The sequence below is a fragment of the Bombina bombina genome, chromosome 4 (genome assembly GCF_027579735.1).
Source record: "Bombina bombina isolate aBomBom1 chromosome 4, aBomBom1.pri, whole genome shotgun sequence".
In the NCBI taxonomy this organism is placed as follows: domain Eukaryota; kingdom Metazoa; phylum Chordata; class Amphibia; order Anura; family Bombinatoridae; genus Bombina; species Bombina bombina.
Genome location: NC_069502.1, coordinates 558,728,834 through 558,754,777, shown reverse-complemented (window position 1 = coordinate 558,754,777; position 25,944 = coordinate 558,728,834). Strand labels below are relative to the sequence as shown.

At 42.4% G+C, this 25,944-nt stretch overlaps 1 protein-coding gene across 5 annotated transcripts in view; it reads right to left on the bottom strand.

The window, feature by feature from the left end:
* CFAP206 (cilia and flagella associated protein 206) overlaps nucleotides 1-25,944 on the bottom strand; it is a 125,128-nt gene that overhangs the window by 15,161 nt on the left and 84,023 nt on the right. For all 5 annotated transcript variants that reach the window (XM_053710519.1, XM_053710521.1, XM_053710522.1 and 2 more), the window contains exon 11: nucleotides 6,442-6,635. In XM_053710519.1, coding sequence (XP_053566494.1) covers nucleotides 6,442-6,635 — 194 coding nt within the window. The remainder of the gene's footprint in view (nucleotides 1-6,441; nucleotides 6,636-25,944) is intronic.

Below are 25,944 nucleotides of genomic sequence, written 5' to 3'. Positions count from 1 at the left end.
AGTGGTCTACAGTGATCTGACAACCATCCACTGGTAGTAAGACCTAGATTGCAGGCCCACTGATATAAGCTATCATGTGACTAATTTGTACTTAAAGTGATGGTAAAATTAACATGGTTTTAAAATCAGGTTCAGAATCTAAGCAATAGTTGACAGGGGCTTTAATTGATCACTTGTAATGAAGATGCAATGTAATTTACGTTTTAATCAAGCCGTGCCATTCTAATACCCCATGCTCCGGCCACCCACTTCAAAAAATGTTTTTTTTTTGGGGGGGGGGGGGGGGGGGGGGAGTAACGGTTTGAATTGTTCTCCAACCTATGCTGTAGCCGTACGGCACTTTTTTTGTAGCTAGAGCACCAATTGGAGAGCAGTTCAAACCATTAGCTCACAAAAAACATAAATTATGCTTACCTGATAATTTCATTTCCATCGAGGGGAGGAGAGTCCACGGCTTCATTTATTACTGTTGGGAATTAAGAACCTGGCCACAAGGAGGAGGCAAAGACAACCCAGCCAAAGGCTTAAATACCTCGCCCACTTCCCTCATCCCCCAGTCATTCTAAAGAGGGAACAAAGAACAGTAGGAGAAATAGCAGGGTATAAATGGTGTCAGTTGGGTCCGCCCCTCGGAGATACGGGCGGGAGACGTGGACTCTCCTCCTCTCGATGGAAATGAAATTATCAGGTAAGCATAATTTATGTTTTCCATCTAAAGGGGAGGATAGTCCACGGCTTCATTCATTCATTACTGTTGGGAACATATAACCAAGCTCTAGAAGACACTGAATAAAACCGGGAGGGTAAAAGGCGGACCCTAATATGAGGGCACCACAGCCTGCAACACTTTTCTCCCAAAAACAGCTTCTGCAGAAGCAAAAACGTCAAACTTGTAAAACTTTGTAAAACTGTGTAAGGAGGACCAGGTAGCCACCTTACAAATTTGCTCCATAGACACCTCATTCTTGAAGGCCCAAGACGAAGCCACAGCTCTAGTTGAATGAGCCGTGATCCTCTGAGGAGGCTTATGTCCCGCTGTCTCATAGGCCAAGCGAATCAAGCTCCTCAACTAAAGGACAAAGAAGTAGAAGAGGCCCTCTGCCCCTTGCGCTTCCCTGAATACACCACAAAAAGAGATGTAGACTATCTGAAATCCTTCGTAGCCTGAAGATAGAACTTTAAGGCACAAACCACATCCAGGTCATGAAGTAACCTCTCCTTAGAAGAAGAAGGGTTAGGACACAAAGAAGAAACAACTATTTCCTGATTGATGTTACAATTAGAGACCACCTTGGGAAGAAACCCCAAACCAGTGCGAAGTACAGTCTTATCCGCATGAAAAAACAGATAAGGAGGCTCACATTGCAAGGCAGCCAGTTCAGATACTCTGTGTGCCGATGCAACAGCCAACAGGAAGAGAACCTTTCAGGACAGAATCTTAATGTCAACGGAATGCATAGGCTCAAACTGAACCTTCTGCAATACCCTAAGGACCAAGTATAAGCTCCATGGAGGAGCAGACTGTCTAAAGACAGGCCTGATTCTAGACAGAGGCTGAACAAAAGATTGAATGTCAGGGAGCTCAGCAAGTCTCCTATGCAACAAGACGGATAATGCCAAAATCTGTCCCTTTAAGGAACTGGCGGCAAAACCCTTCTCCAAACCGTCCTGGAGAAAGGACAAAATCCTGGATACCTTCACCTTGTGCCAAGGGTATCCATGCTTCTCACAGCAGGACAAGTAAGTCCTCACACCTTATGGTAGATGCGACAAGTGACTGGCTTCCTTGCTTGAACTAGAGTACCAATCACGCTTTCTGAAAAGCCTCTCTTGGCCAAGATTAGGAGTTCAATCTCCACGCAGTCAGCCTCAGAGAACTAGATTTCGATGTTGAAAATGGCCCTGTTCCAGCAGATCCCTGCGACAGGGTAACCTCCACGGCGGAGAGGATGACATCCCCACCAGATCCGCAAACCCCGTCCTCCGCGGCCACAATGGAGCAATCAGAATGGCTGAAGCTCACTCCTGTTTGATGCGTGCCACAGGTAGAAGTGGTAACAGTGGAAAAATATAAGCTAGGCTGAACCCCCAAGGCACCGCTAAGGCATCTATCAGCTCTGCCTGGGGATCCCTGGACCTCGACCCGTATCGGGGTAGCTTGCAATTGAGTCTGGACGCCATGAGATCTATCTCAGGCGTTCCCCTTCTGAGACAAATCTCCACAAACACTTCGGTGTGAAGAGACCATTCCCCCGGATGGAAGGATTGCCTGCTGAGAAAGTCTGCTTCCCAGATGTCCACACCTGGAATGTGAATCGCTGAGAGTGAGCAGCTGTGGGACTCTGCCCACTCCAAGATCCGAGACACCTCCCTCATTACTAGGGAGCTCCTCGTACCCCCTGATGGTTAATGTAAGCGGTCTGGAATCTGATGAAGCTGAACGACCCCAGAGGAGGCCATGCCTTCAGAGCATTGAAGATTGCTCGGAGTTCCAGAATATTTATCGGAAGGAGAGACTCCTCCCGGGACCATTTTCCTTGTGCCATCCTGGCACCCCAAACAGCTCCCCATCCTGCCAGACTGGCGTCTGTGGTCACGATCTCCCAGGACGGTCTCAAGAAGGATGTCCCCATGGACAGTTGCTCCGGACGGATCCACCAAGAGAGGGAGTTCCCCAGTCCGAGCATCCATGGATATCTGCTGTGATAGATCTGAATGATCGCCATTCCACTGTCTTAACATGCACAATTGAAGAGGTCTGAGGTGGAAACTGACGAATGGGATGACGTCTATGCTTGAAACCATGAGTCCGATCACCTCCATACACTGAGCCACTGAGGGGCTTGAGGAGGACTGAAGGGCAAGAGAGGTGGATGCAATCTTCCTGCGTCCATGGTCTGTGGGAAATATTTTCATGGACATAGAGTCTATTATCAACCCCAGGAACTCCGCCCTGTTGCTGGGAACCAGGGAACTCTTACCTGAGTTGATCTTCCAACCATCAGATTGGAGCAGAAGAAGAAGAGCCCTCGAATGATCCTCTGCGAGACTAAGCGACAACGCCTGGACTAGGATGTCGTCAAGATAACTGCCACAGCAATGCCTCTGGATCTGGCCACTGCAAGTAGCACCCCCAGAACCTTCATGAAGCCTCTTGGGGCCTTCGCCAGACCAAAAGGAAGGGCCACAAACTGGAAGTGTTGGTCCAGAAATGCAAATCTTAGGAACTTGAAGTGGTCCCTGTGAATTGGCACATGAAGGTAAGCGTCCTTCAAGTCTATAGTGGTCATGAACTGTCCCTCTTGAACAAGGGGCAGGATAGATCGAACGTTTCCATTTTGAACGATAGAACACTCAGAAACTTGTTTAATCACTTTAGGTCCAGAATCGGGCGGAACTTGCCCTCCTTCTTTGGAACCACAAAAAGATTGGAATAGTACCCTAGACCCCACTCTGCATGGGGTACTGGTACAATAACGCAGAGAGAGGCGAGATCTCTCACACACTCTAGAAAGGCCTCTCTTTTTTCTGGTCTTAAAGTAAAGTTTGACAGGAGGAATCTTCCCCTGGGCGGATGGAATCTGAACCGTATCCTGTAACCCGGAGTGACCACTTCCAGAACCCAAGGGTCCTGAACGTCTGGCAACCAGGCTTCTGAGAAGAGAGATAATCTGCCCCCTACTTGGTCCGGAGACCGGTTGGAGGACGCCCCTTTATGCCGATTTCGTCTTGGTGGGCTTCTTGCTCTGCTTAGACTTGTTCCAAGATTGAGCTGACTTCCAAGTTCCCTTAGACTGGTCCACTTTTGTGGCGGGTTGCTGGCGCTGGGCCTTGTCTGCACAAAAGGGACGAAAAGTAGATCCCTTAGGCTTAGCCTTCTTATCCTGCAGTAGGAAAGTTACCTTGCCTCCCGTAACCATGGATATAATCAAATCCAGTCCTGGAACAAACAGAATCTTTCCTTGAAAAGGCAGGGACAACAGCCTAGACTTAGAGGTCATGTCCGCAGACTAAGACTTTAGCCACAGAGCCCTGCAAGCTAAAACTGAAAAACCTGACACCTTAGCGTTCGGGCGAATAATTTGCATATTGGCATTACAGATGAAAGAATTGGTGACCTTCAGCGCCTTAATCTTATCCTGTATCTCGTCGCTGGAAGCCTCCCCCTCGACCATTTCACAAAGGGATTCACATTAATATGTCGCAGCTCCAGCAACCACAGCAACGGCCGCTGCTGGCTGAAAAACAAACCCTGTGTGCTGAAACATCTTTCTCAACATGTTTTTCAGCTTTTTATCCATGGGCTCTTTAAATGACGAACTATCCTCGAGGGGAATAGTTGTCCGCTTCGTGAGCGTAGAGATAGCACCATCCACCTTAGGGACGGTACCCCACAGCTCAAGCTGAGAGTCTGAAATGGGGAACAGTTTCTTAAAGGAAGAAGAAGGGGAAAAGGAAGAACATAATCACTCCCATTTATTCTTAATAATATTAGCCATCTTAACGGGAACCGGGAAAGTCTGAGGTACTACCCTGTCCTCGTATACCTTATCTAGTTTAGGAATTGAAGGTTCCTCCTGAATCTTAGGCTCCGGAACCTCCAGAGTAGCAATCACCTGCCTCAGCAAAAAGTGCAGATTCTCCATCCTAAATCAGGCTCCTCCGCAGCCGGAGGTTTAGATGACACAGACTCCGACCCAGAAGGGGCCACCTCCGAAGAGTCGGAGTGGGCCTTGTCATCGTATAATGCCTCTGGGGTTTCCATCGGCATAGACAACCCCTGGGCCGGGCCGCAATGATACACCCTACGCTTGCGCTTAGCAGAACGTGGTAAGGCAAGGATTACTTTCGAAACCGCCGATTCCAGTTAATTCCCAAAGTGTGACGGCCAACGAATCTCTCCCGAAGGAGTAACGGTTGGACCCCGGGTGCTGCATGAGCAATAGGAGATGAATGCAGGGAACGCACCTCACGGAACGAGGAACCCTCAGAGGTGGATGGCTCAGTAGCACTAGACATTTGTTTACATTTAGATGCCGTAACTTTATCAAGGCATGTGGAACATAGTTGAGCAGGCTGATCTACCAGAACCTCCTCACAATAAACACAGGAATGAGACTTTGTTAAAGAGGGAGAACCCTCTAATGCGTCAGAGTCCTCCATAGCTTGCGCTTTTATTACGGACTAGCTTAACTTATAAATAGGCACCTTTATACCTCCAATGGCCGGGGCACTCACCACCTACTAGAACCAGGACTACAGAAACCGTTTAGTCTCCTGCGCCGCTGTTCTACAGAGGAAGAGAGATAGGCACACCCGGTCACATGGAATGCCTGGCAGGACCGCCCCTGCACTAAGGAGAAAACATGCCAAAAAGGACCATGCAATACTCCCGCCAGTAACCTGAAAGTTCCACACATTGCCAGAGCCTCATCTCACACATAACGCAGCAATGACACAATAAACAATATTATGCATAACCCCCCCTGTTCAATAATCCCCTTTCTAGGAATATTAGCCCTTGATTCTTTAAAGATTAAAGGCGTCAAACGGTGACCCTTTCTTCTGTGCTATCATTATGAATAAAAAATGAAACGATCTTACCAGAATCTACACCGTGGAACAGGAACACTGCCCTTCAAGTGTGACAGGTTAGTAGCCTCGCTCCTAACATGAAATTGAGTGCAGAAAGCAGGCAAAACTTGTCAACGCTGATTGCTTGTGGAGCAGTTAATATGAGTCGGGATGGTTTCGCAGAAAGACTCTCCCTGCATCTCCGGACTCTAACTTTCACCCAGGCTCTCACTGAGAGGCTGACAGGTCTACTTAAAACTCCAGTCCCACTGTGAAGAGTACTACCCTCCATAAGAGACTACTCCGAATCCTCGGCACTTCTCTGCCATCCTCCTGTGACGAAAGGGAAGGAATGACTGGGGGATGAGGGAAGTGGGGGAGGTATTTAAGCCTTTGGCTGGGGTGTCTTTGCCTCCACCTGGTGGCCAGGTTCTTAATTCCCAACAGTAATGAATGAAGCCGTGGACTCTCCTCCCCTTTAGATGGAAATATGAGTTTTGAAGCGGGTGGCCAGAGCGTGGGCTATTAGAATGGCATGGCTAGATAAAAAGTAAGTTACAACACTTCTTTATTAGAAGTGATCAATTTAAGTTTACCATCACTTTAAAACTTTTTCAAAATACACATAAACAAAGTGTAACTTGCAAATATGAAGACTGCAGGATGTAATGACACATTTAAAGTATTCTTTTCAAACATGTTAAAAATATCTCTATCCTTTTTTTTGCGTGAAAAAGGGAAAGTTAAAGGTTTTTGTTTTTGGAACTAACGGGAACTGTAATACATATTAAAATGACACTTTTTAGATGTGACAAATTAAACAAAATGAGTAATATCCCTTTAAGCTCTTTTGAAGAAGCATTATACCTGGGAATAAGGAGTAATCGATGCAAACTGCTGATGCAGCTCTAGTAGCTGGATTAATTCTGCACACTGCTTGGCTTTTTCTCCAATTAAACTGATGTAGTGATCAGGATCTTTAGCAAACATAGAAGCAGCTTCCTTAGAACTGAAAACATAATATCTATCTCTGTGCTTCAAAATACCGATGTCTGGGTTTCCTGAAGAGAAGGAGAGTGCAAGTGAAATAAGACACTTTACTTACTGTACAAGACTCATCATAAATAAACAAATATTTTCTATGAAATTAGTTTTAGAACAATGTGAAAAAAGAGCTTAAATTTAAAATTGAAGGGATAGGAAAGTCAAAATAATTAAACTTGCATAATTCAGATAGAGCATGTCACTTTAAGACCCTTTTAAAATCACTTCTATTTTAAAATTTGCTTTCTACTCTTGGTATCCCTTGTTGAAAAAGAATATGCACATATCCTACACTAGTGGGATCTAGCTTATGATTGGTGCCTGCATATATTTGTCTCTTGTGATTGGCTAACTAGATGTGTTCAGTTAGCTGCCAGTTTTGCAATGCTGCTTCATCAGCAAAAGTTAACAAGAGAATGAAGCAAATTTGATAATAGAAGTAAATTGGAAAGTTGTTTAAAATGGTATGTTCTATCCAAATTATAAAAGAACATTTTGGGGTTTCCTGTCCCTTTAAAGTGACATAATATTTTAAAAAATAAAACACTGCAAAGTGATTGAGCATTTTATTGCACTATTGCTTGCATATAACTATGTGTTTACCTCTGCAAAGGGATTAAACGCACAGATAACGTAGGCCCCAGATCAGCAATGCACTATTAGCAGCTAGCTGAAGACGTCTTGTGAAACCATGACAAGAGGCATGTGTATCAAGCCTTCAATTAAGAGCTAGATCCCTCTAGTGCACTGTTATGCCTGAGCCTACCTAGGTATGCTTTTTAATAATGCTTACCAAGATAATTATGTCAATTATATCATAATATTGAAATTGCATACATAATTGTGACAGTTTAATGTTAACGTTCACATTCCTTTAATTCAGTGCAAGTGAGATTATAGGGACACTTACTCTAATACATATGGCTAGGGATACAGGTATTTGTAATATGTTTTGCTCCTTTAAAAATCATGGCTATTAGCAGAAAAATATGTACTTAAAGGAACATATGTAAAAAAATGATCACTGTTCAGATTGCTTTTAATGTGCATTAGACACATGTCTGTAGCTGTGCACAAGCACACTGATAGATGGCACCAGCTCAGAGTGTAGGTAGTGACGTGGATTGTATCAGCACGGCACATTCCTTGCCACAGGTTAAAGCACAGCAAATTACAATTATCAAACTGGGGGCCCACCGGCATCGACTTAATCCCAGCACCCCCTTCAACCTCTCGTGCCTACTAGAGCTCCCTCTGTAATTCCACCTCCCCCCATGGAGTAGAACCACTCACTCTGGGAAGCACCATCTGAACCCATCTGAATGCATTAATAATAAGCATTACCTAAACAATAGGCAGTACTGTGTATAGGGCTATATTTAATTTTACATGCGTTATTCATATTCCTAAAGCATGCTAAGTAATAGGTATCAGTATGTTGGCTTTTATAACACTGTTAATCCACTTGCTACATGGAAACTGAGCTCAGAACCTGACAGAAGGGTGATGCACCTCTGCTCATGTTCTCTAAATGATGGAGAGTGTGAATGAATTAAATACAGTGCACTGATGCTGGTGGTCTGTGTGGCTGCTGAAAAAAGAGGCTGCAGGGGTGGCACACAAGGTAAGGGGAGCCTTCCAGTTGCGCGCATCCCCCTCCATGGGTCTTCGTATGAGTGGGAGCAAAGATATAGGCCCGGATTTCTTATACTGCAGACAGATAAGATTTCCAGCTTGGAACCTGTCCACCCAACGTAATGGTGAGTATCTGTTGCTTATCATTGTAAATGCTTATATGGCCGCATTGTAGGCTCCCATGTGCAAGTCTGCACCAGTAGGGCTCCGAAGCTGCATCCGCAGATAAATGTACCACATAAGAAACACAGTGCTGTGATTATATAACACAGTCACACATCTCGTGCAACTGCTACTTTCCATGACTGCTGGGGAGATACATGACAAACATGCACTGGTAACGTGGTAACTGTACTGCAGGTGATAGTGAAGACAAAAACGTTAGGAAACCTCATAAAGTAGTAACTTCCCAAAACAGTACCACATTATTAGGAAAGCAATAATCTTACATCTAAAAAGCACCAACGTGCTGGGCATCCACAGTCCCTCAGCTAAACTGAATCCATGGCAAGCTGGTACACTCCTTCTCAGTGTGGCTCCCTGGAAAACTCTAAACAAAAATACTTCACTCAAGGAGGCAGGTATCTAGCAAGTGATATAAAACATGGTTTAATAAAAAAATAAATTACTAAAAATACTGCTGCTTTGTGTCTGTATCTTTATAATTACTGTAGCAGTAGCCCAGGTATGCCCTTGAAACCTTGCTTTCTGCACCACTGCACTATTTATTAATTTTATATACAAATATTTTTCAATATATTATACATTTTGTTTCCCTTGCTTGCATTTGGCGAGTGGTAGCGCACCCTCAAACATGTGGCATCTGATTTAAGATGCTAAGTTTATTAGCTGTCTGGGGGAAGCAAGAATGCCATACGTCGACTTCCACTGGGAGGAGTGTGAAGTGTGAAGCAAAGACGCGCGCTCTGTAGCTCTGGAAGAAAGAGCTAGTAATCCAACACCCCGCTAAGCAAAACTCCTATTCCCGGGGAGAGAGTACCCGACCTGGGGAGGAAAGACCTAAGAAGCAATTGACGGAAGTCCCTTCAGCCAGTAGAGGCCGGATGGCACTGGCCACAAACACACGCAGCAATTGGAGTGCCGGGTGACAATCCTGTTTGCAGAACAACAGTAAGCAGACGGATAACAGAGGCAATCCCTGCAGTTGGACTAAGTGAGGAAAGGTGCCGAGAGTCCCACATAACGGACAAAGAAAATCTTCATAATCCTGTTGTGCCTTCCAACAGGAGACAGACGAGAGGTGTTGCGTTTGGAACTGGATTCAGGAAGGCACCGGTGAAGTGGCCTGGAACACGTGCATAGCCGTTAAAGGGAATCAGTGGAAACTGCAAGTATCGTTTAAGATAAGCTGCTGCACAAGCTATTATAGACGTTGCGTGTGCTTGTTGTGGAATATTTTATCTTTCTTTTCTTTTTTACCGGTAATACCGGGGATCCTGCCAAGTACAGCAAGATAAAGTGGTATAGCTGGTCACAGAAACAGGGACAATTATACTACTGTTAATCCTCTGTGGAGGAGAGATTTAATAAACAATTATTCAGAAGAAGATTGCTTATTCTTTTCCTGATCAGTTACACATGGGACTGTACTGAAAAAGAAAGGGGAAGGGAAAGGGTCTTCTGGTTAAACCCCCCCCAATTTGCAGGACATCTTGCTATCCTTTTGAATGTTGTTGTTTATAAAAACGTCTGTGAAGGACTTTGCCTGTTAGTTTAAAGAAGAGTTTTCCTTTTTACCCCTGATACTAAGTGGGAAACATGATTTGACCAAGTGACACTGCATAATTAAAAATTACAGATCGTAAAGGACCGACAAGAAACAGGAAGATTTATGTTTCATTGTTGGCTGTCTCTATTTTTTGAACATAACAAATTTCAAGCCGCTCAAGTGTTGGGAATAAGCTCTATATGTCCTGGGTTGTAATAATATGTTAAAAGCCTTCTAAATTAATGTAATTCAGTCTGATGTCGTAACAAAAGTTAAAGGACCAGTCAACACATTAGATTTGCATAATCAACAAATGCAAGATAACAAGACAATGCAATAGCACTTAGTCTGAACTTCAAATGAGTAGTAGATTTTTTTATAACATATTTTAACCCCTTAGTGACCAGAGCACTTTTCCATTTTCTGTCCGTTTGGGACCAAGGCTATTTTTACATTTTTGCGGTGTTTGTGTTTAGCTGTAATTTTCTTCTTACTCATTTACTGTACCCACACATATTATATACCGTTTTTCTCGCCATTAAATGGACTTTCTAAAGATACTATTATTTTCATCATATCTTATAATTTACTATAAAAAAAATGATAAAATATGAGGAAAAATTGAAAAAAAACACACTTTTTCTAACTTTGACCCCCAAAATCTGTTACATATCTAAAACCACCAAAAAACACCCATGCTAAATAGTTTCTAAATTTTGTCCTGAGTTTAGAAATACCCAATGTTTACATGTTCTTTGCTTTTTTTGCAAGTTATAGGGCCATAAATACAAGTAGCACTTTGCTATTTCCAAACCATTTTTTTTCAAAATTAGCGCTAGTTACATTAGAACACTGATATCTTTCAGGAATCCCTGAATATCCCTTGACATGTATATATTTTTTTTTAGTAGACATCCCAAAGTATTGATCTAGGCCCATTTTGGTATATTTCATGCCACCATTTCACCGCCAAATGCGATCAAATACAAAAAATTGTTCACTTTTTCACAAATTTTTTCACAAACTTTAGGTTTCTCACTGAAATCATTTACAAACAGCTTGTGCAATTATGGCATAAATGGTTGTAAATTCTTCTCTGGGATCCCCTTTGTTCAGAAATAGCACACATATATGGCTTTGGCGTTGCTTTTTGGTAATTAGAAGGCCGCTAAATGCCACTGCGCACCACAAGTGTATCATGCCCAGCAGTTAAGGGGTTAATTAGGGAGCTTTTAGGGAGCTTGTAGGGTTAATTTTAGCTTTAGTGTAGTGTAGTAGACAACCCCAAGTATTGATCTAGGCACATTTTGGTATATTTCATGCCACCATTTCACCGCCAAATGCGATCAAATGAAAAAAAACGTAAAATTTTTCACAATTTTAGGTTTCTCACTGAAATCATTTACAAACAGCTTGTGCAATTATGGCACAAATGGTTGTAAATGCTTGTCTGGGATCCCCTTTGTTCAGAAATAGCAGACATATATGACTTTGGCGTTGCTTTCTGGTAATTAGAAGGCCACTAAATCCTGTTGCGCCTCACACGTGTATTATGGCTAGCAGTGAAAGGGTTAATTAGGGAGTTTGTAGTGAGCTTGCAGGGTTAATTTTAGCTTTAGTGTAGAGATCAGCCTCCCATCTGACACATCCCACCCCCTGATCCCTCCCAAACAGCTCCCTTCCCTCCCCCACCCCACAATTGTCCCCGCCATCTTAAGTACTGGCAGAAAGTCTGCCAGTACTAAAATAAAAGGGTTTTTAAAAAAAAATGAAATTTTTTTTTAGCATATTTACATATGCTACTGTGTAGGATCCCCCCCTTAGCCCCCAACCTCCCTGATCCACCCCAAAACCGCTCTCTAACCCTCCCCTCTGCCTTATTGGGGGCCATCTTGGGTACTGGCAGCTGTCTGCCAGTACCCAGTTTACAATAAAAAGTGCTTTTTTTTGGGGTTTTTTGTTTTTTTCTGTAGTGTAGCTTCCCCCAACCCCCCACCCCCCACAAACAAACCCCCACCACCTTGCTGATTGTTTAGATTTTATTTTTATTATATTTTTTATTTCCCCATTTTCTGCAGTGTAGCGGTTCCCACCCGCTCCCTCCCCGTGCACGCGCCCGCCCCCACCCTCCCGTGCACGCGCGCGCGCCCGTGCGCGCCCCCAGCCACCCCCGCCCACGATCCCGCCCCCCTTCAGATCCACATGGCCATCGATGGCCGCCACCCGCCTCCCGGTCCGGCTCCCACCCACCAACGCAGGTAGCCACCGATCTCCGGTGCAGAGAGGGCCACAGAGTGGCTCTCTCTGCACCGGATGGCTTACAAAGGTTATTGCAGGATGCCTCCATATCGAGGCATCACTGCAATAACCGGAAAGCAGCTGGAAGCGAGCAGGATCGCTTCCAGCTGCTTTCCACACTGAGGACGTGCAGGGTACGTTCTCAGGCATTAACTGCCTTTTTTCTGAGGACGTACCCTGCACGTCCTCAGTCGTTAAGGGGTTAAAGTTATGTATATTTCCACTCCCCTTGTACCATGTGATAGCAATCAGCCAATCACAAATGCATATACGTATAGTCTGTGAATTCTTGCACATGCTCAGTAGGAGCTGGTGACTCAAAAATTGTAAATATAAAAGACTGTGCACATTTTTTTTAATGGAAGTAAATTGGAAAGTTGTTTAAAATTACATGCTGAATCTGAATAATGAAAATTTAATTTAACCTGAGTGTCCCTTTAAGCAGCAGGGAAGGAATACCAGTGGTTGATTGATAAGTTATAAGATAGAAAGAGTGAATTACCAGAAGAATATCAATATAAATCTGACTGGAAAACATAAGAGATTCTATAGAGAGATTGACCTAGTGTATAATATTTGCATGCATAAGTTTGCCTGTTACCATTGTGTCTTTTCCTCTTAGGCTGGACAAAGAGGGTGTGTATACGGTATACCACATTGTTTTAGTGAAGCAGTATAACTACTGTTTCAGGAAAGAGTATTATTTTTTGAATGCTGCAAGTGTTAGGCTAATGACGGTCTCAAAAGTTGTATTGCTTTCTTAAAAGTTAAGAAATAGATAATACTGTACAAGCAAGCACTGTATGTTATCGGAATTAGGAAGCTTTAATAACAAGATATACTGTATTGGTCATAGACTGGTAACTTAATGCAGTAATAGATTTTAACCTGCAGTAGGTGGAGAATTCTGTTAAAAAAATATTGTATGATAATTCGTCCCATTTCTATGTACTTAAGTTAATATAATACAGGTATACATGAGAGGGCACAGTTAAAATGGAATACCCCTACATGACTAAGTGAACCCTGTAGGGGCTAATGCGGGAACAGATTTCCGACCATAATCTATCAGCCCCAAACATTGCAATAGAGCTATATATGCTCCAGCGGAGAATATTGTTTAAGGGATAGTGTTTATTAACACTTTTCAAGTGCTATGACTTAAGTTAATATAATATCCAAGTATAGGTGTAGGCACAATTAGATTGGAATATTTTTACACGCTTAAGTAAATATTGTAGATACAAAGTTGAAGCAGACTAATCTGGTATTTTAACATATTGAAACAGGTCTGAACCTGCTTGAGAAAGAGAACCTTGTTCAAGAAAAATGGTTCTACAATTTCCTTAATCACAATGTATTAGAGTTAATATAATATTCACTTACACGAGTGGGCCCTATTAAAGGGGAACACTCGCTTACGATTGACTAATTCTTCAAGGTTCTAACCAGGACTAGATTATCAGTCATAATCAGACAGATCAATATATTGTAATAAGATCTACATCTGCTCCCGGCAGCAGAACCCTGTTCACATAAAATTGCCTGGTAATTCTTTTAATTACTAGGTACCTATTTTAACACAACACTCATTCTCACAGTGGGTTTAGTTACATTAGAACAATTCAGCACAATTAAGTGAATCCTGCAACACAGGCCTGTGTCTTTTTTCTTTTTCTCTCACTATATACACCAGGTTTAGAATCTGAAAAGATATTTTTTACACGAAAACACGTTCACACAGATACACCTTATGGAAAAATACAAACCAAATCTAAAAACAAGGTCTCCAGCTATGCCAACAAAAAGAGATAAAAAAAAGTAAAAAATGGCACAAGAGGCAGGCTTAGACGTGATGACCAAATCTCAGTTAAATAGTCCTGAAAAGCAATTAACGCTTAATCAATTAGCTAAATTAATAATACCGCAATTTGACTCAGTAAAGGAGATAGCTACACTTTCGTCAGAGATAAGACAATTTTCCAATAGAATATCTGAGGTGGAGGGGAGAGTATCCGATCTAGAGGTATTCGATCTAGAGGACAGATTTAATACACATGAAGTAAACTGGACAAATTATGAAGATCAAATAAAATCAATGCAGTTGAAAATCAACGATCTAGAGGATAAATCTCGCCTAAATAATATTCGCATTGTAGGGTTGCCTGAGAGCAATGGATTTGAGGATTTAATTATATTTGGGTCAGCCACCTTACCCCAATTATTAGGGTTGAAGTCAACTGTAGAAAAAATACAGGTGGAAAGAGCACATAGAACAGGAAGCATTAAAAAATATTTTGATGGTAGTTCACGACCTAGAATGGCCCTGATAAAGTATTTAAACTTTCAGGACAAAATAAATATAATGAGACAGTATAGAAGGAACCAAACACTTAAAGGGATAGTAAACCCAAAAAATATTTTTAACTCAATCAAAACATATTTATATAATAAGTACATTTGTAATTGGTACCTTTGTACAATTTTGTTTACATTTCTTCTAATTTCAATCTAAAAATGAATACAGCTCCAAACCCATTTTCTGTTCATTTTATGGGCATATTACAATGTTCTACCTAGGTAGAAACATCATGGCCGCCCGCATGCGCATTAAAACAAAGATATTGGCAACGCATGCGCAGCCTCGCCCTCCTGTCTCCTGCAGCGAATTGAGCAGTCTAATAACAGGAGGCAGTAGCACAAGTTCTTGCAAGCAGGCACCGGCTAATCAGGATACTAGAGGGGCATCTGGACAGATTTTGTAAAGGCATCAATTCAGGGAGTGAAAAATATACATCTTTCCATGATTACTGCTTGAAGGGGCAGCGTCACAAAGAAAACAGAAGAGGAGACATTTTAGGAGAGCACCGTTCATGCTACAATTCTTCCCTGCCTATGATAAAGTGCATCTGTATTTTAGACATTCAATACAGCGGTGAGTATGAGAGCTCTGTTTATTTAAGCTGTCGGGCTTATCTCCTCCCTCGCTCTTGCTGTGTTTGCATTCATGTGGAACCGGAGCCCTCACAGTCACAAATCACGCAAAGACAGCAAGAAGGAGGGGGAAGATGAGCCCGACAGCGTAAAATAAACTTTTTACTCACTGCTGTATTTACTCACTGCTGTATTTACTCACTGCTGTATTTAACGTCTGCTCTCCATAGTGCAGGGCTGAAGTGGGACAGAAGCAGCTGTGAAGTCTCACACAGCTCCCAGCTAACGTTTGTTCACTCTGCTCCAGACCACTTTCTTTTGGTAAACTTGCAGCCTGGAGCGTGGTTTATATTGTTCCCTGTCTCCTCTCAGTTTCCACTGTGAAGCTGCCCCTCCAAGCACAATGTTTTTTACTTTGCTGTGTGCTTGCTTTAACACTAAATGAAATATTAAAATTAAGAGGCCCAGAAGCTTCACCATTGGATGGGGGGCGGATGCTAGATTTACATGAGCCATGCCTCATTTTATGGGCAGTCGTTACTGCTCATTTCATGATCATTTAATCTTTAAAATTAAGATATGTGAAAGCTTCATTTAAAAAAAAAAAAAAAACAGTTTTATTTGATTGCATTTATAGTAGTCTTTATGTTAACATATTTTAATAGATTCAAATGGTAATCAATTTCTAACCCTTTAAGATAGGTACAAAACAGGTATATCTATTCCAGGATTTCTCTGCCAAAACATCAGCAAAAGGAAAGATAATGGCACCATTCTGTACAAGCTTAATAAACGCTGGAATAAGGGCAAATCTGAGATACCCAGCCAAAATAACAATCTTATGCCCAGAAGGGAACATTATTTTGAATACGGCACAAGAGGCTAAAATATATTGTACAAAAAAATGGTATAGTTATATAATGAAATAGAAGTAAGACGATTAGGATATTAAGTAGATGTGTGCGGGGTCAGTTATGCAGAAACATGCTATTATGTTTAGACAGGTTAAAAATGATTGCATATTGCAATATGACTCTTTTTTTCTTTATATATATATATTTTTTTTTTCCTCTCTCCCTCTCCCATATGGCAGATGGTCTCCCACCCCCTATCTGGGAAAGGAGGGCCGAAAATAAATAATTTTTAATGAACTGATTTTAATAAACTGTATTCAACTCTGAACCGTGTTTCTTGGAATGTGGGAGGAATAACCTCCCCCATTAAACGTAAAAATAATTTTAAAATGCTTAAACGTCATAAGCCGGATATTATTTTTCTAACCTAAGTTAAAAGTAAGCTGGATCTCCGAGATAATTGCGACTCCATGTAGCAGTAGGAAATGTGGTGTAACTATACTTTTTAATAGGAAAATTTGACACAGTATCAAAAAACAAGAACTAGACCCACTAAGGAGATTCTTGATCATATAGGTTGAAATAGAAGATAGGATTTGGACTTTATGCAATATATATGCTCTGAATGAAATTAATACTGAATTGTGGTTGAACATTAGGAATAAGCTTACACCGTATTTAGGTCAGAATTTAATCCTGGCGGAGGATCTCAATTCAACTATGTTTCCTGAGGTATATAGGTTCCGATCCAAATCTAAATCACATCAAAGAGAAGCAAAGCTCCTTAGGGAATTCACAAAGACGTTAAAATGAAAGGACATATGGCAACTACAACATCCCGATGAGCGCAGTTATTCCTGCGAATCTAAAGTACATTAAAAAAAATTCACGTTTAGATATGTTTTTCATAGATGAAAAATTGCTGTCACTGGATCTAGACCCACAAATTGCAGAGATAGTATTATCAGATCATGCGATAATCAGTCTAATGATGAGTGTAACAGCAAAAAACACTGCCTACATAAGTCCCCTCCAACATATAGGAGAATTTATGTGACCCTTATTTTGAATAAAGTGCCCAACTTTTTCTGAGTCTCCTCTTATTTTACTAGTCCCAGAAAAAATAAAGTCTGCACTTACCTCATAAATCTGTCAGGCAGCAAGGAAGCTCACTAGGTTTGAGAGGTCCTCTCCCTCACATGGACCTGTGGAAAAACATAATTTATGCTTACCTGATAAATTCCTTTCTCCTGTAGTGTAGTCAGTCCACGGGTCATCCATTACTTATGGGATATTAACTCCTCCCTAACAGGAAGTGCAAGAGGATCACCCAAGCAGAGCTGCTATATAGCTCCTCCCCTCTACGTCATACCCAGTCATTCGAACGAAAACCAAACGAGAAAGGAGAAACTATAGGGTGCAGTGGTGACTGGAGTATAATTTAAAATTTAGACCTGCCATAAAAAACAGGGCGGGCCGTGGACTGACTACACTACAGGAGAAAGGAATTTATCAGGTAAGCATAAATTATGTTTTCTCCTGTTAAGTGTAGTCAGTCCACGGGTCATCCATTACTTATGGGATACCAATACCAAAGCTAAAAGTACACGGATGACGGGAGGGACAGGCAGGATCTTTACACGGAAGGAACCACTGCCTGAAGAACCTTTCTCCCAAAAACAGCCTCAGAAGAAGCAAAAGTGTCAAATTTCTAAAATTTGGAAAAAGTATGAAGAGAAGACCAAGTTGCAGCCTTGCAAATCTGTTCAACAGAGGCCTCATTCTTAAAGGCCCACGTGGAAGCCACAGCTCTCGTAGAATGAGCTGTAATTCTTTCAGGAGGCTGCTGTCCAGCAGTCTCATAGGCTAAACGTATTATGCTACGAAGCCAGAAAGAGAGAGAGGTAGCAGAAGCTTTCTGACCTCTCCTCTGTCCAGAATAAACGACAAACAGGGAAGAAGTTTGGCGAAAATCTTTAGTTGCCTGTAAATAAAATTTCAGGGCACGGACTACGTCTAGATTGTGTAGAAGTCGTTCCTTCTTTGAAGAAGGGTTAGGACACAATGAAGGAACAACAATCTCTTGATTGATATTCCTGTTAGTGACTACCTTAGGTAAGAACCCAGGTTTAGTACGCAGAACTACCTTGTCTGAATGAAAAATCAGATAAGGAGAATCACAATGTAAGGCCGATAACTCAGAGACTCTTCGAGCCGAGGAAATAGCCATTAAAAACAGAACTTTCCAAGATAACAGCTTGATATCAATGGAATGAAGGGGTTCAAACGGAACACCCTGTAAAACGTTAAGAACTAAGTTTAAGCTCCACGGTGGAGCAACAGTCTTAAACACAGGCTTAATCCTGGCCAAAGCCTGACAAAAAGCCTGAACGTCTGGAACTTCTGACAGACGTTTGTGTAAAAGGATTGACAGAGCTGAGATCTGTCCCTTTAAAGAACTAGCAGATAAACCCTTTTCTAAACCTTCTTGTAGAAAAGACAATATCCTAGGAATCCTAACCTTACTCCATGAGTAACTCTTGGATTCGCACCAATGTAAGTATTTACGCCATATTTTATGGTAAATTTTCCTGGTAACAGGTTTCCTAGCCTGTATTAAGGTATCAATTACTGACTCCGAAAATCCACGCTTTGATAAAATCAAGAGTTCAATCTCCATGCAGTCAGCTTCAGAGAAATTAGATTTTGATGTTTGAAAGGACCCTGAATTAGAAGGTCCTGTCTCAGAGGCAGAGACCAAGGTGGACAGGATGACATGTCCACTAGATCTGCATACCAGGTCCTGCGTGGCCATGCAGGCGCTATTAGAATCACGGATGCTCTCTCCTGTTTGATCCTGGCAATCAATCGAGGAAGCATCGGGAAGGGTGGAAACACATAAGCCATCGTGAAGTTCCAAGGTGCTGTCAGAGCATCTATCAGAACCGCTCCCGGGTCCCTGGACCTGGACCCGTAACAAGGAAGCTTGGCGTTCTGGCGAGACGCCATGAGATCCATATCTGGTTTGCCCCAACGCCGAAGTATTTGGGCAAAGACCTCCGGATGAAGTTCCCACTCCCCCGGATGAAAAGTCTGGCGACTTAGGAAATCCGCCTCCCAGTTCTCCACGCCTGGGATGTGGATCGCTGATAGGTGGCAAGAGTGAGACTCTGCCCAGAGAATTATCTTTGAGACTTCCATCATCGCTAGGGAACTCCTTGTCCCTCCTTGATGATTGATGTAAGCCACAGTCGTGATGTTGTCCGACTGAAACCTGATGAACCTCAGAGATGCTAGCTGAGGCCAAGCTAGAAGGGCATTGAAAACTGCTCTTAATTCCAGAATGTTTATGGGAAGGAGACTCTCCTCCTGAGTCCATGATCCCTGAGACTTCAGGGAATTCCAGACAGCGCCCCAACCTAGCAGGCTGGCGTCTGTTGTTACAATCGTCCAATCTGGTCTGCTGAAGGGCATCCCCTTGGACAGATGTGGCCGAGAGAGCCACCATAGAAGAGAATTTCTGGTCTCTTGATCCAGATTCAGCATAGGGGACAAATCTGAGTAATCCCCATTCCACTGACTGAGCATGCACAACTGCAGTGGTCTGAGATGCAGGCGTGCAAAGGGAACTATGTCCATTGCCGCTACCATTAAACCGATTACCTCCATGCATTGAGCCACTGACGGGTGTGGAATGGAATGAAGGACACGGCAAGCATTTAGGAGTTTTGTTAACCTGTCCTCTGTCAGGTAAATTTTCATTTCTACCGAATCTATAAGAGTCCCTAAGAAGGGAACTCTTGTGAGTGGCAATAGAGAACTCATTTCTTCGTTCACCTTCCACCCATGTGACCTTAGAAATGCCAGTACTAACTCTGTATGAGACTTGGCAGCTTGGAAACTTGACGCTTGTATCAGAATGTCGTCTAGGTACGGAGCTACCGATATTCCTCGCGGTCTTAGTACCGCCAGAAGAGAACCCAGAACCTTTGTGAAGATTCTTGGAGCGGTAGCTAACCCGAAGGGAAGAGCTACAAACTGGTAATGCCTGTCTAGAAAGGCAAACCTTAGGTACCGGTAATGATCCTTGTGAATCGGTATGTGAAGGTACGCATCCTTTAAATCCACTGTGGTCATGTACTGACCCTTTTGGATCATGGGTAAGATTGTCCGAATAGTTTCCATTTTGAACGATGGAACTCTTAGGAATTTGTTTAGGATCTTTAAGTCCAAGATTGGTCTGAAGGTTCCTTCTTTCTTGGGAACCACAAACAGATTTGAGTAAAACCCTTGTCCATGTTCCGACTGTGGAACCGGGTGGATCACTCCCATTAGTAAAAGATCTTGTACACAGCGTAGAAACGCCTCTTTCTTTATCTGGTTTGTTGACAACCTTGAAAGATGAAATCTCCCTTTTGGAGGAGAAGCTTTGAAGTCCAGAAGATATCCCTGAGATATGATCTCTAACGCCCAGGGATCCTGGAATCTCTTGCCCAAGCCTGGGCGAAGAGAGAAAGTCTGCCCCCCACTAGATCCGTTTCCGGATCGGGGGCCCTCACTTCATGCTGTCTTAGGGGCAGCAGCAGGTTTTCTGGCCTGCTTGCCCTTGTTCCAGGTCTGGTTAGGTTTCCAGCCCTGTCTGAAGCGAGCAACAGTTCCTTCCTGTTTTGGAGCGGAGGAAGTTGATGCTGCTCCTGCCTTGAAGTTGCGAAAGGCACGAAAATTAGACTGTCTAGCCCTTGGTTTGGCTCTGTCTTGAGGTAGGGCATGTCCCTTACCTCCAGTAATGTCAGCGATGATTTCTTTCAAACCGGGCCCGAATAAGGTCTGCCCCTTGAAAGGTATGTTAAGCAATTTAGGTTTAGAAGTCACATCAGCTGACCAGGATTTAAGCCACAGCGCTCTGCGCGCCTGAATGGCGAATCCGGAGTTCTTAGCCGTAAGTTTAGTTAAATGTACTACGGCATCAGAAATAAATGAATTAGATAGCTTAAGGACTCTAAGCTTGTCTGTAATCTCATCCAATGTAGCTGAGCTAATGGTCTCTTCCAGAGACTCAAACCAGAATGCCGCCGCAGCCGTGACAGGCGCAATGCATGCAAGGGGTTGCAATATAAAACCTTGTTGAACAAACATTTTCTTAAGGTAACCCTCTAACTTTTTATCCATTGGATCTGAAAAAGCACAGCTATCCTCCACCGGGATAGTGGTACGCTTAGCTAAAGTAGAAACTGCTCCCTCCACCTTAGGGACCTTCTGCCATAAGTCCCGTGTGGTGGCGTCTATTGGAAACATTTTTCTAAATATAGGAGGGGGTGAGAAAGGCACACCGGGTCTATCCCACTCCTTGTTAACAATTTCTGTAAGCCTTTTAGGTATAGGAAAAACGTCAGTACACGTCGGTACCGCAAAATATTTATCCAGCCTACATATTTTCTCTGGGATTGCAACCGTGCTACAATCATTCAGAGCCGCTAATACCTCCCCTAGTAACACACGGAGGTTCTCAAGCTTAAATTTAAAATTTGAAATGTCTGAATCCAGTTTATTTGGATCAGATCCGTCACCCACAGAATGAAGCTCTCCGTCTTCATGTTCTGCAAATTGTGACGCAGTATCAGACATGGCCCTAGTATTTTCAGCGCACTCTGTTCTCACTCCCGAGTGGTCGCGTTTACCCCTAAGTTCTGGTAATTTAGATAAAACTTCAGTCATAACATTAGCCATGTCTTGCAAGGTGATTTGTAATGGCCGCCCTGATGTACTTGGCGTCACAATATCACGCACCTCCTGAGCGGGAGATGCAGGTACTGACACGTGAGGAGAGTTAGTCGGCATAACTTCCCCCTCGTTGTCTGGTGAAATTTTCTTTACATGTACAGATTGGCTTTTACTTAAAGTAGCATCAATGCAATTAGTACACAAATTTCTATTGGGCTCCACATTGGCCTTTGAACATATTGCACAAAGAGATTCCTCTGTGTCAGACATGTTTAAACAAACTAGCAATTAAACCAGCAAGCTTGGAAAATACTTTTCAAATAAATTTACAAGCAATATAAAAAACGTTACTGTGCCTTTAAGAAGCACACAAAAAACTGTCACAGTTGAAATAACATGAACCGGATTAGTTATAGAAACCAAATTTTCACATTAAATTTATTAATTTAGCAAAGGATTGCACCCACTAGCAAATGGATGATTAACCCCTTAATACCAAAAAACGGATAACAATAAAAATATATACGTTTTTATCACAGTCAAAGCACAGTCTCACAGGTCTGCTGTGAGTGATTACCTCCCTCAAAACTAGTTTTGTAGACCCCTGAGCTCTGTAGAGACGTCCTGGATCATGCAGGGAGAACAGGAAGACTTGTGACTGAATTTTTACTGCGCAGTAAAAGCGCCAAAATAGGCCCCTCCCACTCCTACTACAACAGTGGGGAAGCTCAGTAAACTGATTTTATTCAAAACAAACGACAGCCATGTGGAAAAATAATGCCCAAAATTTTTTTCACCAAGTACCTCAGAGAAAAAACGATTAACATGCCAGTAAACGTTTTAAATATAAATATATGAGATGTTAATAAAAAGCCTGTTGCTAGTCGCTTTCACTGCAGAGAGGCTATAAGTTATATATATACAGTATTTTCTTAGTGAAGTGCCATTCCCCAGAAATACTTCAGTGCAAGCATACACACATATCAGCCTGATACCAGTTACTACTACTGCATTTAAGGCTGTACTTACATTACATCGGTATTAGCAGTATTTTCTCAGTCAATTCCATTCCTTAGAAAATAATATACTGCAACAAACCTCCTTGCAGGTGAACCCTGCCCGCTGTCCCCTGTTCTGAAGTTACCTCGCTCCTCAGAATGGCCGAGAACAGCAAATGGATCTTAGTTACGTCCGCTAAGATCATACACAACTCAGGTAGATTCTTCTTCTAATGCTGCCTGAGAAAAAACAACACACTCCGGTGCTGTTTAAAATAACAAACTTTTGATTGAAGAAATAAAAACTAATTTTAATAACCACAGTCCTCTCACACATCCTATCTATTAGTTAGGTGCAAGAGAATGACTGGGTATGACGTAGAGGGGAGGAGCTATATAGCAGCTCTGCTTGGGTGATACTCTTGCACTTCCTGTTAGGGAGGAGTTAATATCCCATAAGTAATGGATGACCCGTGGACTGACTACACTTAACAGGAGAAAAAGAGATAAAGACTGAGTAATCTTACTCAGGCTTTCAGAGTTAGGGCAGCATAAACTACATGGAAGGCGCAATGCGAATTATGTCCCACAAGTTCCAATTGCTCTAAAGCCACCACTGCTCTATTGAAGAGACTGATATAGACTCCGGCTACACCCTAGAACAAAGCAGCACAATCTTGCACTACTTAAAAAATAATAAAATATTGCTTGAAGAATCTTTTACTAACACCTAACTTTACCACTGCCTTGCCCTAACATCGGCAAAAAGAATGACTGGGGTTGGAGAGAAGGGAGGTGATATTTAACAGCTTTGCTGTGGTGCTCCTTGCCTCCTCCTGCTGGGCAGGAGTGATATTCCCAATAGTAATTAGATGATCCGTGGACTCATCGTGTCATTAGAAAGAAAAGGCATGTAATAAATTAATTTAGTTTCCCTAGACATATGGAGGCCTATTTATCAAATGTCTGTCGGACCTGATCCGACAGTGCGGATCAGGTCCGACAGATATCGCTGAATGCAGAGAGCAATACGCTCTCTGTATTCAGCATTGCACCAGCAGCTCACAAGAGCTGCTGGTGCAACGCCGCCCCCCTGCAGACTCGCAGCCAATCGGCTGCCAGCAGGGAGGTGTCAATCAACCCGATCATACTCATTTGGGTTGAATTGTGGCGATTTGGTTATGGAGCAGCGGTCTTTAGACCGCTGCTTCATAACTGCTGTTTCTGGTGAGTCTGAAGACTCGCCAGAAACACGGGCCCACAAGCTCCATACGGAGCTTGATAAATGGGCCTCCTGGTGTATGATGAGAAATTCTATAACTGGTTATCCGAGAGATGGAAAGAATGTTACAAGCTAAATAAGTCATATGTTAATAAAAGTGACATTTTTTGGGAAGCAGGGAAGGTGGTCCTAAGAGGAGAAATTAGAACTTGTATGATAAAAAGGAAGCTGAAATACAAAGCTAGAGAGATCCAATTAGCAAACCAACTCAAAAATCTTTACAGCAGATATATAAATAACCCAGATGCAAACACGTGGGAAAATTATAATCAAGCTAAAATAGAGCGAAAACTTTCTTAAAAGACAATTGGGCGAGGGAAGACATGAAGTCAAGGGCTTATTGTCAGGGGCATCAGGGGATCTCCGCTAAATATCTTGCCAAAATGATGAAGTTTAGGAAAAACAACAATATGATCCCATTAATTAAAGATGGTACAAAAACATATACACAATCAACAGAAATTCGGGAGGCTTTCTTTAAGTTTTACCAAAAACTATATTCTAGTGAGAAAGGGAAACTTTGGCAAAAGATAAAAATACCAAGAATCTCTAAGGAAGCACTCCAACAGATCAATTTAGAGATCTCAGAAGATGAAGTAAAGAATATGATTAAAAAACCTAAAGCTAATAAATCACCAGGGTCAGATGGTCTTCCAGCAGAATTTTATAAAAGTATAAAAGATGAAGTGGCTGGTACATTGGTCAAGCTATATAATAGTTATTATATGCAAGGTAAACTGAATTCACTGTATTTTATAGATTCAATAATATCCTTAATATATAAAAAAGGTAAAATTCCAGAAGAATTAGGCCCCTATTTATCAAAATCTGTCGGACCTGATCCGACAGTGCGGATCAGGTCCGACAGACCTCGCTGAATACGGCGAGCAATACGCTCGCCGTATTCAGCATTGCACCAGCTGCTCACAAGAGCTGCTGGTGCAACGCCGCCCCCTGCAAACTCGCGGCCAATAGGCCGCCAGCAGGGGGGTGTCAATCAACCCGATCGGCTTGATTTCCGGCGTTGTCTGTTTGCCTGCGAGCCTGCAGGCTCGCCAGAAACACGGGACATCAAGCTCCTTTCGGAGCTTGATAAATATGCCCCAAAGGGTCCTCTTGAATCAGGACTATAACATTTTATGTCAATTCTAGCAGGCAGACTAAAGAGAGGAATTGGGGACCTGATCCATAATGACCAAACAGGTTTTATCCCAGGTAGAAACCCGGTGCGCCATATGTGCAGGGTTTTAATTGCATTAGATCATTATTACAATAAAATTCAAAATTCTTATAAAAGTAGATTAGCGGATTTAGCACTGTTAACAATTGATGCGGAAAAGGCATTTGATTCTATCATTTGGGATCATTTATTCACTGCAATTAACCAATTTGGCGTTGTACCATAAAACTCTTAACTACTGACTTTTAAATGCGTTAGGGATCTTGACAGGGTAGAGTGTACCGCTCACTTTTTGGCTTCCTAGGACAGACTCGTAATATAGGTGCTATGGAAGTCCCATAGAAAAAAGACTTTACGAAGTTTACGTAAGTCGTTTGGCGGTAAGGCCAAAGAAGTGTGCGTTACACCTATACCTGCAAGACTCGTAATAGCAGCGGGCGTAAAAAAGCAGCATTAGGACCTTTTAATGTTGCTTTTTTTACCTTAACGCACAACTCGTAATCTAGCAGTTAGTTACTTGAGCTGCCCTCTATCTTCCCTGATACTTTGTAAAATCCGTTTAAAAAGCCAATGCAGTGATATTCATGTTGATACCACAGATAAAGGTTAACGACACTGATATTAGGAATTACCTATTAAAAGAGCATCCTTTATGTTAGGAAACCCTCTGTTAATAGTGAGGTTTGAGAAAACAG